Source organism: Melanerpes formicivorus, unplaced genomic scaffold (genome assembly GCF_026170545.1).
Source record: "Melanerpes formicivorus ecotype bairdi unplaced genomic scaffold, bMelFor1.0.p_v2 SCAF_1, whole genome shotgun sequence".
In the NCBI taxonomy this organism is placed as follows: domain Eukaryota; kingdom Metazoa; phylum Chordata; class Aves; order Piciformes; family Picidae; genus Melanerpes; species Melanerpes formicivorus.
Genome location: NW_027142353.1, coordinates 69299952 through 69315234, shown reverse-complemented (window position 1 = coordinate 69315234; position 15283 = coordinate 69299952). Strand labels below are relative to the sequence as shown.

Sequence of the window (15283 nt, the reverse complement as noted above, 5' to 3'; positions counted from 1 at the left end):
CACTAAATAAGCTCAGCCCTGCAGTGCTGCCTTAATATGGCCTTTTGCCAGTGGTAATTGGCTGTAGACATGGAAAATAGCGACCTGTGTGGATTTCCACACTGGACCACCTCTGTCAGTGTCTGAGCTAGCTTGGAGATCTCTGCATGGGATTTCACTGTGCCCATTTGATGTAATATGAGCTGTCTTTGGGGTCAGAATCCCTTGGATGCTAGCAATTAACTTGGTGAATATATTCAACCGTGAGGTGTACAGAAAGTCTTCCAAACCAACAGAAACCCTGTGGTAAAGACACACTGCCTAAAAGGATAAAAGTATCTGCTCAGTGTGGTCTAAGGGTTAAATGAAGGAGAGCCTCAGCCTTGGCCAGGAAGTTCTCAGAGCTAGGCTAGAATGCAGAAATGAAGCAAAGTATTTTAAACAACAGATAAACTGCTTTTTAGTCAAGTTGGTGCCTGGAGTGTGAAGCTAAAGGCTGTAAGACAAAAATAAACCAAAAGGTGAAAAGGCAAATGCTGATGTGTCCTCTGTTGGAACCGTGTGAACAGGAACATGTTCAAGCTTCTCAATATGCTTTCTTCTAACAGTCTCAAAGCTGCAGGGACTTTTCTCTTCCTAACTATAAAGTGCAGTATGCTGTCTGCTTCTGAATTGTAATTTCAAAAACAGAAGTTAAGAGTTATCAATGAAACCTTGGGAGAGGGGCAGAGAGCTGCTATGTATGCTCTGAGAACATTGTTACAGATACTGCTACCAGTCACTTGTGTTGTAAATGCAGCTGCTCTCGGGCAGGCCCTTACACACTGGCACTGCATTAAGAAGGCTGCTGTCTGAAATGAAGTTCAGGAGTAACTAAAAAAAGTGAAGGACAATAAAAGTAAATCTCTTAGGAGATTTCAGTAGCTGTGCTGGTTGTATCACAGGTCTCAGCAAGGTCATGGCATTAGCAGGAGGTGGAAACACACGGTCATCCCTGGCAACAGCACAGTCTGAATTTCAGAAGTGTTTTCTGAACTCTGAATTACTGTTTGACAATTTGGGTTCCAGTCTCTGTTCTGGAAGTGAAATAAAGCTCAAAGTCCTCTGATAGCATGTCTACATGTCACCCTGGTGTGAACTTAGACCCTCCTGGATGTGAAATGCGTACCTCAGAAATCATCACTGGATTCGTGGTATAGAAAGGCAGACTTTCCTTTGTTGGTTTTGCTCTCTTGTGCAACCTTCTGGGCACCAAAGGCTGAGGCTTGGTACTAGTGGGTCCTGGATGTAGGAGGCAGAAAAAAAGACTGAGATACTGCATTGATCCAGAGGGAGTGAGCTGGATCCACATGTGCAGACTTTTTCTACTGCTCCTCAACTTCTCTTGCACTTTCATTTAGTCAGGACATTGGAGGTTGACTTTCACTTAGAAAGGCAGGTGGCTCTTTCCCATACAAACAAAAAGCCAAACCAAAGCAACAAAGAAAACACTGCAAAACTTCAGCTGAGTGAAGAGTGGGGGTAGCTAGCACATTTTCAGGTCACTCTCCAAAACCTTATGGTGGCAGCTGTGGGCTGAAGGCTGGTAGTAGGCTGAAGGACAGAGTTTCCATTATGTTGAAGCAAAGTCTATTCATAGGATCTTTTAATGTCAGCCATTGGGATGAAAATCATTTCAGTTGCAGTCCAGAGTTGTGAGGCTGCAGAAGCATGGCACTAGGCTTAAACCAGCATGCCTTGCTTTTCAGCAAGACTTGGTAGCTCAGCTCTGCTCCAGCCTCCAGGCTCCTGATGGCCAACACACCAAAACAGGTTTGCCAGTGCAGGTGGAGAAAGGATCTCTTTGGGTGTATTCACTTGCAGGAATGCTGTGCAAGAGTTCAGTTCCTGTCTTTGCATACACACAGAGAGAACACAACCTTTGTGCGTGGTGGAAGTGTTTGCCCTTCATCTCTCACTTCTGAAGATTAGCTACTAGGGTGGGTACAGCCAGGACAAGGTAGGGAGCTGCCTTTGTTGGTTATCTGTTATTTATGCTGAATATGCCTAGAGGCTATACTGAAGGCTGGGTTTTGTTTGGGATGAGCCAAGAAGGTGTAGACTCCTCCCTGGGAAGTTTATTTACACTCTGAGTGTGAGATAAAGGAAGTGAGATCCAGTAGAGCTTTAATCCTCTGGGTGAAAATCATCAAAAATAAGAAGTGGCCAGCTGAAGGATGCACAAGGAGAGTCAGGGTGGCACTGAGCCAGCACTCTGGGGGGAAAGATTATGTATTTATTTGTTCAGTTTACCCCACTGCCATTGCTCATGCCACTTGCTAAGCTCCTCAGATGCTTGAAGGACTTTTCAGTTTTATTTCTCTCACAGGTGAACCATTGTGAGGTTAGTACTCATTCACTTTCCTCAGAACTGAAGGCAATCCTGCTCTCACTAGAACTGTAGGTTAGACTTAAGACTTCAAATAGTGCTTCCATGTTAGGTGCAAAGGGCTTTCCACTTTCTTGCACCAGTCCTTACAGATATATTTAAACCAAAACCACTCACAGGATTTCAGTGTTTTATCCAGTTCATCTCTAATTCGGTTATGTCAGTCATAATTAATTTCCCCCCACTAATAACTTTTATCAAGTATTATTTTCAGTCAGGGACAATTCTCTATGAGGCATTTGGAATTTCATTACAAAACAACCTGTGTCAGATTTGGAGCTGGGATGGGCTGGTGCCTTCAGTGGAAGTTTTCATAAGCACTAGATCCTCTCCAGCTTCCAGAAACAGCCAGCATTTTCTTTACTGCTAAATGTTATCTCTTCTCTTCAAAATAGGCATAGCAGCTTTACACTACTTTACAATGTCAGAAGAGGGCCTGAGGGTGTATGTGAGTTTGCTACTGAAATTGGATCATGTGTCTGAGGATCATTATACCTAAGGAAACAGTATACCCTATGGTATATACATATCATTGGCATTTAGTGTTAGCTCTGTGTTCTGTAATTGGAAAGGCAGAGCTGAAACCTGCTGTAGTAAATTTGAGAGCCTTTGCTCTGAATTCTTAGTTGACATTCCAAAAAATATAATTTTTTCCTCTTGGAAAGAAATTCTGTGAGCTGGTGCCAATAATTTTTTACCCCTGTGCTGTAAATTGTACTTACTATGAGACAGGAAGGGTGTGTATAGAATTCAAAGCCATAATACTGGGGCAGAGTCAGTTTCCCTAACTAAGGACTAGACTGATTCTCCTAGGGTCGGGTAACGTTTTGATGTTATTATTCACTGATCTCTTGAAGAAAAGGTAAGAATCAGTCCTCTCAGCTTGTCATACGTGTTCTTGTAACCTCTGGGAGACAGAAAGCATCAGCTCTTGTATAGGGAAACTTGAACTAAAACGGTTAGACAAAGCAGGAGCAAAGGAACACAGTGAAACTTTAGTGCTTCCCTCCTTTACTCCTCGTGTCTGCCTGGTAGCTCCACACTGATATATGAAGCTATATATTGACCCAAAATATTCCATAGTTTTGCTCTGATTCTCTCTTAGTAATAATACTTTTGTCTTGATTTCTAGGCTTTGACTACCGAATTAATAAAGTCTGTATCAATTTAAGCTTCTCTAGAAAGGCAAATAATAAAAAACTAATGAGATTTGCTTTGAAATAATCTATTCATGTAATAGAAAACTCTGTTGTGGGAAGCAGGGCTGTGCACTGTGGGCTGCCAATTAGTGTGGAGGTATCTGGATGAGAGCTAAGCCCTGTGGATTACTGTAGCTTTTAGCACCATGATGCTGTCCCATTGAGCACAGATCATTCACTTGTTCTTGAGTCTGTAGTTGTTTCCAACCAGCTCCTGTACGGAGCTGCAAGTGGGCTAATGTGCCTGGGCAGGACCGTTTGGTCTTCTGGGGCGCTTTGCTGCCATATTAGGCTGCTTTGGATTTCTCTTCAGAGCACCATATTGCATAGCACAAGTGAACAGAATGATCATTACCAGTTGTCACCTACTATATCTCTAGTAAGTGCCTGAGGATTGTACTTGTCTTGTTTGCTTACAACTGGGCTGAAGCAGATATCAGCTTTCCAAGGATGGCTGCAGAGTTTCTTGAAAGCAGTAAGCATGCAACTGAGATGAAGGTATTCTGGTTTAGAACAAATTTTGAAGAAGCCTTTAAAGAACATTATTTTTCCCTTAAACCAACCCCTTATTTGCTTTAAAGGTAGCAGCAACTCTTGGTAACCGTGTGCCCCCCTCACCTTCCCCCTTAAGAGTGAACTCTCCCTCATAATTGCTGTGTAAATGGTGAGTGTCATGACATGAGTGTAGCAGGAGTTCTATATTTTAGGAACCAGGGTCCTTGTAACTGCATGATGCTACAACAGTACTGTAACACTTGTGCATTTTGTTAGCATCTGTGCTGTGATGTTGCCTCAGCTTTCTTGTTTGAGTCTGTTCTCCGAGATCATCTGAGTTTTTAACGATAATGGTTTGCTTTGATCTTAGAATTGCCTTATGCTTCTGATTAAAAACACCCTATATATATATATATATATATATATATATTCTGGAGCTACTAGCTTCATAGCAATAAAAGAAGCATTTAGCCATTGTAATGAAGATTGGAATCATCTCACCAGTTTATGTCCTTTATTTCACTGCAGCATGGATCTGCTGCTCTGGAAGTCTGAATATCTCTCAAGGCATATTTGCAGACCTCTGAGATCATTATGTTCTGTTGATCAATTACTGGGTCAGCATGCCCTCCAAAAACTTGGTTTAGAGCCCGCAGAACTCCACAGGCACACATATATGTGCATACCTCTATGTGCATTGCATTTCTTTTCTCTATGAAAAACCTTGTAACTTTCTGTCTGGGGCAGTAAAAGAGCCTGCATGTTTGGAAGGGTATAATGGGCTGTTTAACACTGGATGTGTTCATCATAGCAGATTGGACAGGATAATTGTCCTTCTGCACTGACAAAGCTTCAATTTTGCACAAACAAATTGCTCTGCATGAAAATATTTGTGATGCTGGACCAGCTCTGTGTTCATATCCATCCCAAGCCAGCAATACTAATCTGAGCATGTTCCCCTAAAGGTAGTTTTACTGTTTTACAAATGCAACCTTTAGAAAGGCAAATTTTAGACCCAAAACCAAGATTTCTGGTTTGGTGTAAATGTTCTTTTCCAAGAGCTCTTGTTTGTTCAGTAAATCAAGGTCCATAGCTTGCTGATTGTGGCACATTAATGCCATGTTGTTTGTTGACTTTTACAAAAGACATGCTTTTGCATGGAATGGAATGGAATGGAATGGAATGGAATGGAATGGAATGGAATGGAATGGAATGGAATGGAATGGAATAGAATAGAATAGAATAGAATTGAATAGAATAGAATAGAATAGAATAGAATAGAATAGAATAGAATAGAATAGAATAGAATAGAATAGAATAGAATAGAATAGAATAGGTTGGAAGAGACCTTCAAGATCATCGTGTCCAACCTATCATCCAACACCACCTAATCAACTAAACCATGCAACCAAGCACCTTATCGAGGTATCACTACAGCCATGAGGTAGAGAGGGTTGAGAATACCAATATTCATCAATACAAAGCACAGAGTACACAAAAACAAAATAAGTGTAATCCTACTTTTGTTTGTTTTTATGATCTTGTCTAACATTTCCATCTTCATAACCAGCCAGTGGCATGGCTCCTACAGTTTGCTCATTAAGCGTGGTACAACAAATTATACTCCAGGTATGACAACAGTAAGAATCATGAATTTAGTGCGAATCAGATCTATAGTAACATTTATAGAAAGAGCAGCAGCTTAGACATAATCACTGTCTTTCTGAGTGGGAAGCACTAGCAGGATGTATTCATGATTTATTTAACAGAAGGAAGCAAGTTCTATTAGAGCACTTATTAAATTGACAGCCAAATCACAATTAAACATTGGGAAAATTAATACTTCTGGCACTGAAGGAAAGCAGCAAAGCCAGCCACTGGAGGAAGCTGCAGACTTTGCTCTGGAGTGTTTTTGAACAGAAGTGAAGTATTGATTTCTTTGTCTTTTCCAAATTCAAGCAGTTGTCAGATACAGCCTGCTATCAACATGCTTGTGGTCTTTTGTTGGTGCTTTGGTTTGGTTTGTTTTCAAACAAAACCAGCAGCACAAGAACGTAACAAAAATCCACCCTCAATTCTCAGAGTTCAGATGGACTTCTGGTAAGGCTTCATTCTCCCTTCTTGTGCTGAGACTTCTGAGCTCAAGTTCAGTGTTCTTTTGCTGGAGAGAGTAACATCTGATAGTTGCTCCTTATGTATAGAAACATAGTGGAAACAGGAATATTTTTAGCAAGCTATATTTTCTTTGCTGATTGTCTTTTCAGACATGCAGAACACATTCATTTACCAATGCCTTTTCCTTCTGTACCCAGAATACTTAGACGAATCTCATAATAAATGTACTTCACAAGAGCAATGGAGTTTCAATTCATCTAGTTCTATGGCATTTGTTCTTCTCACTTGCCCTCATTTGCAAAGAAGGGATGGGTCAGCAGTAAATCCATTAGCCTATTGCTTTGGAGATGGATTTGCTCTTCTCATGGTATATATTTCCTTCCCAACTTGGACAAGTCTGACAGATAAGGAGAATACTACTGCATCTAACCAGGAATCTCTGAGGCTGGATGTATTATTTCATCATCATTAACGTAGTAAATGCCCAAAGTAAGAATATGAGGGAATTTGTATGAGTATTCTATGAAAACTCAATGCTGTAACCACCTAGCAGCTCTTGGCACCTACACCCAGTGGTGAAAAGTTAAATGAAAGCTACTCAAATTATTTGCCATGAGACATTCTCAATTGTCTGCTTTTTGTAGGACACCTCTTTCATTTTGACAATTTAGAATTCTTTGGCTTTGCTAAAGAAATATGAGAGATTTAAGAAGGTGTTTGAACAGTTAGTGGTCTCTCTACTAAATTAAATTGACTGATTTCCTTAAGAGAACTGTAGCAGTAGCAGTATGGAGCACAAATGTTGCACCTCAATTGTATTGTTTAGCAAGCACTGTTTCAATGAAGCCTGTAAGGACAAGTTGCTTATTGCTACTTTATATCACTCTAGTGGATCCAACACTTGCTGAAGGAGAACGTTAGGTGTGGGTGATTAGGTAGCTTTTAGTCTGAATCAGGTAGGCCTTTTAGAGGGACTAAGCCTTCTGTTTGGGTCACACTGATGATGAAGTATTTCACATCAAATCTGTCATCTGGCAGTCTTCCCAAAGAAGTGTTCATTCTACAGCACTACTGACAAAACACTCCTTGGTCCAGAGTCACAGCTGAAGCAGTTAGATTTATGAGTCTCCTTTTTCCTTACAGGGTGAACGATTGCATCTTGCGCGTGAACGAGGTGGACGTCTCCGAGGTGTCACACAGCAAAGCCGTGGAGGCCCTAAAGGAGGCTGGATCCATAGTGCGATTGTATGTCCGCAGGAGGAGACCTATTCTGGAGACCGTGGTGGAGATCAAGTTGTTCAAAGGACCTAAAGGTAAATATGAAAATGAATCCATTTTAAACATGATGCTTCACCTCTCTTGTAGCTCAGCTGGCATCTGGCTTTGTGGATTCAACTGGTTGATCTCTCAAGTGCTAAAATGCAGTTAAGTTAGGCTGGCAGAACCTGACCTCATGGTTGCGTGACTCTTCCTGAAATATAAAGCAAGTCAAGGGCTTGTGATTTGTTTCATTTGATGCTTACTCTAGAGATGGCTTGTTACCTTCTGAAGAAATGCAAGATGCAGAGATACCATGCTTTACATTGACAGCAAATATGTCTCCTCTAAGGTTTCTATACTGAGCCCTTTGATTTTTCATTCAAGCTGCTGTTGAGTGCAGTTTCTGAATTCTCCCTTTTTCAGAGGATTTATGATTATTCAACTTATCCTTTCTGCTTAGATGTTAATAGTTTCTTCTACAGTTGTCTTTGGAGCAAGACAAGAACATGAATGCACCCAGAGACATAGGAGAATTTGATTGCAGACTTCACCAAAATTACATGGAAGTCCAGCACGAGGCCGTCACTAGTCTAGATAGCTTTATCACTTACAGAGAATATTCTGGTCACAGAAAAACCACAACCCCCTTCCCTTTCTGGAAGCAGTAGTGCAAACTGTGATTGTTTTCTTTTCACCCTCCCTTTGCAGCAAGGCTTTATTTGCAGAAGTGTCATTTTTAACAAGTTCCATTTTCTCGTTTTTCTAGCCTGAGATTTCCCTCTGGGGACTGTACTTCAGTTCATAGCTAATTGGATGTTTTCAAAGTGCTTGTGGATAGAATGAAGAGCAGTAGATGTTTTGATCCATAATAATTGCTTTATAAGCAAGTCTTTAATTAATGGCAGAAATATGAAATGCAGAAATTTGTGCCTCAACATATGCCACACACAGGAGATTATTCTTCCTGTTTTATCTACAGAGGGTAGCCTGTAGCCTTTTCAGAGGTTTCCCTTACATCTCCTCTCATGACAGTGTTCTTTCCCATTATTTTTCATGCCAGTAATGGAGCATGCTTGTTCCAAAGCCTGGTGACAATGTGCAGATTATCCCCTCACAGCATGCAAAGGTCATGCAGGGTTTCCAGCATTGCACTATGCCTCTTCTACGTGCATCGTGGTTGTTTGACACAGCAGTGTGCTCTTCGTGCTCTGCTCTTGGCCAGCAGTAAGATATATTTAGACATGCATCTGAGAGTAAAACCCCAAAAGTCTGGGTTCTTGTGGTCAATTACAATGCTAAATTGACTTCCTAATAGAACAGCATCTCTAATGAGATTCTGTACGTGTGTGAACTCAGAATCGTGGTGTCGGCAGCGGTGGGTTTACAGCTTTGGAATTAAGCTAAACGTGTGATGTGTGATGTGGCAGTCTGACTGACCTGAGGCTAAAGAAAATAAAATGAATACATCCTTCCAGGTTGTGATGCAACAGTAAAAATCATTCACTCTGACCAATTTGTTGCTGCCTTGGGGGAGAAGCCAAGAGAGGCAATGGTCGTCCAAAACGCCTTTGCATCATCTTTGGTTTGATTCAATGTCTGCAACCATTTCTTTTGGCACTTATTTTTGTATAGGAGTAGACACCTAAGAAGCATCTTGTACAGCCAGCTTTGCTGCAAGCATCGTTCCATAGCTCTATTCCTATGTGGAGTTTGCTGCAGTTACATGCTCTAAATGGGGGACTTTCTTGTTAGGATGAGGTGGCTTTTTCTGGCTTTGTTCGGTTGGTTTGTTTGGGTTTGGTTTTCAATTTTCACTTCACTGTTATGGAAATGATTTAGCTGGAAACTTGGATTTTAAAGAAGTGGCTAGGCAGTAAGCAAGCACACCCTTTTATGCTTTCTACAGCCACAGATCAAAACAGCAGAATGAAGAAAACAGGTTGTAGATTGGTCATCAACCTAATCAATACCAATTATAATCTCCATGGCAGCCTTCCTTTCTTTCATAAAAAATGAATTCTCTATTGAGAGGCAGAAAATTCTGGGCAGAAGTTGAGAATCAAACCTGTGCATCTTTGCTCTGGGTTTCGGTGCCAGTTACTCATGTGATGTTCATCGATTCACATATCAAGTGATTTATCTGTGAGCTCCCTTTTCACACCATTACTATGCAGTGCAGGAACACCTTGGTATGTGTATGGAGAGTGTTTTTCACTCCCCAGAGTGAAACTGGGATGTGGTATTGTACAGAGCAGGATTCCAAATTCAATCAGCATGATAGTTCCCTCCATCCTTTCCTTCCTGCTAACAAAGTGAATAAAGAAAGTGAATCTGTTTTAGACGAGGCTGTTCCGTACTAAATCCGGAGCAGCAAATATCTTCCCCTGCCTGTCTCAGTCAGTATAAAACTCAGTACCTGTGGAATTCATTCCTAGCTGTGTTGAGAATGTACCACATGAGAGCAAGTCTTGGCTTCTCTAGTACCACGTCAACTTGGAGATCACTAGCCTGCCTCTCTCTGTGCAGTAGATCGCATCTGTCAGCACTTGAAGGTGATAAGGAAGGAATGTTGCAAGGTTTTAATACAAATATTATTTTATCTCAAGTACTCAGGACGAGGGGTTTACAAGATATGACCCCAGAGAAGTTAGGGGGGTTTATTTATTGTTTTGAAGTGGATGTTAGTTTTCTTGCTAGTAACCTACAGATAAAAGACATAGGTTAGTTTTGCATATCCATTGTGAGCATAGTAAGTTAAACATGTATCATAAAACTATGGAGAGGTGATTCTGCCCTGCTCTCCTCTGCTCTGGTGAGCACTCACCTGGAGCAATTGTGTCCATCCCTGGGGCCCCCAACACAAGAGAAGCATGGATCTGCTGGAGAAGGTCTAGAGCAGGAACACCAGAGTGATCAAAGGGCTGGAGCATCTTTCCTGTGAAGACAGGCTGAGAGAAGGGAAGGTCTGTGAATGGCTTTGGGCATATGGCAGCCAACTACTCCCTTCCTAAGGGAGACCTGCATGCAGTTGTTGTGCTGCTTTACAAAACAGCATCCTGTGTAACACTTCATCTTGCCTTTTTGGGGAAGGAGGTAAACAAAGGCACAAATGAGTGGCATAGTAGAAAAAAACAAGGTTTCACCCAGACCTGCAGCTGTGTGTGCATTTAAAGCTCCGCATTCATCAGTATCCCACACCTGATTGATAGTATTTGCTGATGTCTGTAGTCTGTGGCTTGAAGGCAACTGCTGTGATCATTGCAGGATCTTGCTCTCTTTCTCGTGCTTTTGTATGCATGTTGTGTGTCTCTACAGTCAGAGGTGCGTTTGTAGTGATTCACTGTTTGGCTTTGCATAGCATTTAGCAGTAAACAGTAGATGTTGTGTTCCAGTCACTTTCAGGACACTGCAGGCTTCAGCAGCCAGGTCTTTGTGGTGGCTGAGGGCTGTAAGAGAGGAAGGACAGACAATGGACCTTTCTTACTGAAAATCAGTAGAATTTAGACACTACTGCAAATCCTGTCCTTAAGTGATATTCTTCTCTTGCTCTGTGTGGAAACATAACAAGACTAAGAGCAATGAGAAAGGATTGCCTCCACTGCAGTATTTGCTGCTGGGAAATAAACATGCAGACATTCAAAGCAAAGCAATTTCATGGTGCTGTTCAGCTTTGTAATATAACTTGTGTACTGTCCTCCTGTAAGGCCTTGGAAAGAATCTGTGCACAATTAGTGAATCACAGACTTCAGTCACTACTCAGAGATTGCAGTGCTCAAACCCATTCTATTACATTTGACTGAAGGAGTTTAAACCAAAGCACTTCCGCTGGCCTCTAGGGTTTTCATGCTGTCCTATCACCCCACAAATCTCCTCTGTAGTAAAACCAGGAGTACTGAGTACTACTTTTGATGTAAGATTAGCTATAGTAATTAAACTGGATTTTTTCCAATTGTTTTTTTCTAAGGATCAGCCAACAAAGGGGATTTCCACCACTGTAAAACATTTCTGGCACTCAGTCAAACACAGAGGTTGTGCAATATTTTACTGTGAAGTTATGTATCTGAAGAAAAATAATGATTCCAGCAACTGCTGCAGCCCTGGATCACATAATAAGCTTCTGAACTCAATTCTATAGGAAATGTGATGTCTTAGAAGACAGCACAGCTGCAGAAACGCAGGTTAGGGTATGTAGCAGGAAAGCTGGGGGAGAAATGGCAGGCTTGGAAACAGAGAAAACAAGGAGCAGTGTAAAGGATAGCTGATTCTACCGTCTGGAGATTCTGGTGGCCTGAGTATAGTGTCAGAGAGAAACAGGATTCATTTCACACACTCTTCATGGTAACAGTAATTCTCACTACAGTGTTTGAGCTGTGTCAGAGGCTTGTAGTGATAGCTAGAGCTGCCCTTCTTTCTACTGGGTTTTAGATGGGAAGACTCTGGTCTGATCAGCATCTATGTCTCTCTTTGTAAGGATCCTTTTCTTTCACATACCTGGCTAAATTCATCCAGCCTGACATTCTGATCAGGTTCACTCCACCCACATCTGGGCACTTAAAGATATTTGGGGGCATTTATTCATCTGCTTTCAGAATTAGGGCCATAATCAGGACTTTTCACTGAATTAATTTGGAGTCTTGTTATGTTTTGGAGCTCTAAATTCAAAATTAATGCATCTGTTCAGCATTCCTCAGCCCAATTCTTTATCTCTCCCTGGATTGTTATCCTCCTCATTTTAATTTTCTTAATCAGCAAAGGCTAAGCTCCTAAACAGAGCAACTCAATAAAATACTCAACAATAAGATGTGCTGAATAGAAAGGGTGTGATACTCATTTATTTTTTGAACTGTGTATATCCATCTCAATGTTACATGAAGTCACTGGGCATAAGTAGTTCCAGAGTTTCCATTTCATTGTTTGCTGTGCTGGCCTGAAGGGACTGTGCAGCACGTGGTAGATTTCCTCCTCACATAACCATTTGTTTCATTCTTAGTGACACTGCACAAAGTCACTGGGTAGTAATGAAGTTTTCTTCCTATATTAAGAAAAGACTCAGTGTGTTTCAGTGGTGTAGTTTTCAACCCACTGATTATCATGGAAGCTTTTTGAGAAGAAACAGGGAGTTTCACCTTCAGTATAAGGTAGGATTTCATTGTAGGTTAACCTTGAGTCGTTATGTGAAGTTCTCTGCTCCATTGCTGTCTGTAATTTCATGGAAGTTCATACTTTGTTCATGGAAGTAGACAGACTTTGGGTGGATGATTTTATTCTAATAAAGGTTTATTTTATTGCAAATATCTTGTGTTCTCCTGCATAAGCAGCAGCTCAGCTTGCTGTGACCACCAAAGAGTCAAATCAGCACAGTAGAAGTATGTTTGATTGAAAAAGTGTTCCATTCAGGACAGCAGAATAGAAGGGGGGTTTATTTTTCTCTGAAGTGCTGCTCCAGCTAAGGACAGGAGGAATCTGATTGTTGTTTATCTTCTGCAGCCAAGCCATAGGTTACCTTTTCGTTTAAGATAGGAGCTGCTGCACTTCAATGATAGAAGGAGCTTTTGCAAACAAAGAACCCAAATTATTCCTTTCCCAATTTCAGGTAACTCTAAGAGCTTTCAGATCTTGCTGTTTGACAGCTGATGGCAAGTGCTTGCTTCAGACAGTGCGGGTTTTTGGTAAGAATAGCTGTCATGTCTACTACACTGGCCGGCCGTCTCTAAGAGACACTGAATACTGCCTAGCAAACTTCAGCCTTTGAGCAGAGGGAGGTTCCTGGTGGGTGAGGCAGATGTTTTATTAAGTTATGAGCCCTTCAAAAGATTTTTAGTTTCATGCTAAGAACTGTTTTTATAGTTTCACAATGATTCCAACAAAAGTGGTTTTTCACACTGTGAACAGACTCTTCAGAACAGAATCATTTTCTCATGGCCTCGAAAAAATATCAGTCTTATGATCTCATCAGCTGTGAATTTACTTCTGTTCTTCCCTTTCCTCCTCCTTCTGAATCCTGATGTAAACCAGGGCAAAATGAGACAACTTAAAGAGAGCTGCAGAAAAATGAGGAAGTAGGAAAACTTTCCCAAACCTAGGCAAACCAGACTTAGGTTCTCAACTGCAGTTGATGTGCTGCACTTCATATTGGTGTAGCACACTATCACTTGGTACAGGAATAAGCAGGAGACCATCACAACTAAAACTAAAACACAGATTGATTTTTGGGTGAAATGTCTTAGCTTGAAGGGGTTTGCATTTTATCCAGGGAGCAGGAAGTGCTCTGTCAAGCACTAACACATAACTTTCCCATTTTAAGCTAGCATCATTTTAAGCTAAGCATCATTTCTAAGCTAACACCACTGAAAGGCATGACTTCCCTCCAGGCTAGGATTGTCTCATGTAGGAATGTGTGACCATCTGCATGGTTTATCACATGGAAATTGCATTCTCTTGAAACTCATAAAGTTAGAAAGCTGTGTGATAGTGCTACAAAAGCCTTTGCTGGTTTTCAACATTGACATATTAGTGTTGTCAGTGCCTGAGAGAGAAAGGTCAGAGGTTATGTCTGTACCTTCATATTTCAGAGACAAGGATCTCATGTTTAAGTGGTGATATCTGCACACAACAGATTTACTGTATTCTTCTTGTGACACAAAGACAATATTAAATGCATTAGCTGCCTCTGGTCACCACGGACTTGCCATCTCATCTGTACAGGTTAACACACATGAAATATTTCTTAGAGACTGTTGCCTCTGTAGAGTAGTTCCTTCCATTCCTGAAGGAAGGCAGAACTTACTTACTCTAATCCCACATAATACCAGTTATGGATATTAGGAAGGCACTTCAGTTCTTGTACTTCAGGCTTTGGATACCATCTTCTCCCAGGCACCCAGTACCAGAACAAGAGGACACAGTCTCAGGCTGCACCAGGGGAGGTTCAGGTTGGATGTTAGGGAGAAGTTCTATACAGAAAGAGTGATTGCCCATTGGGATGGGCTGCCCGGGGATGTGGTGGAGTCGCCATCACTGGAGGTGTTCAGGAGGAGACTTGCTGGGGTGCTTGGTGCCATGGGTTAGTTGTTTGGGTGGGTTGGATTGGTTGATGGGTTGGATGTGATGATCTTGAAGGTCTCTTCCAACCTGGTTTGGTTTATTCTAATAAAGGGGTTTTTTTTGTCTTGGATGGGGAAAGAAAGTCATTCTGTGGTGTTCTTTGTTCCAAGTGCAGGAAATGGCAGGAGATGGAGATGGTGCTAGCACATTATTGCCACAGCACACCAGACTTGATGACTTTTGGAACTAAGTAGTCAGTCAATAGAGTAAGGATTTTCCAGGTCAAGAAGGGCAATTTCAAATGGAAATTGAATTTCCTTCAATGCAGCCATCTGTTTGATTGTCTCACCCAAAACTAGAGTTATCCTGTGAGCTGCAGGACAGCACTAGTATGAAATCTTCTATTTCCATGATCATTCATGCTTCTTTTTTCTTGCCATAATTTTTCCTTATCAGTTAAGGGAATAAACAAAATGGCTTGGAAGATGTTGAGCAATTTTATACACATCCATTTTGTTTAGTTTGTTTTGGTTTTTTCCCTTGAAACCATTTGGTTCTCAAGAAGTCTCCAAGCAGCTTTAGGAACCCTGCATTAATATGCAGAGCAAACATCTCATCTCGTAGTAGACTTTAAGCATCAATTTCCAGAAATCATTCACAAGGAGTGAGTTTCTGCTGAAATGAACAGTGCTTTCTGCAGCTATTTCTGAAGCGGTGCAGCAGCAATTTTGGAGTGCAGTGCTATATTTTAATAGCCAATTGG

General features: G+C 41.3%; 1 protein-coding gene across 28 annotated transcripts in view; it reads left to right on the top strand.

Moving 5' to 3' along the window:
• Nucleotides 1-15283, top strand: part of DLG2 (discs large MAGUK scaffold protein 2) — a 1097405-nt gene that overhangs the window by 766076 nt on the left and 316046 nt on the right. For all 28 annotated transcript variants that reach the window (XM_068146154.1, XM_068146173.1, XM_068146144.1 and 25 more), the window contains one exon: nt 7360-7529. In XM_068146154.1, the coding sequence (XP_068002255.1) occupies nt 7360-7529 (170 nt within the window). The remainder of the gene's footprint in view (nt 1-7359; nt 7530-15283) is intronic.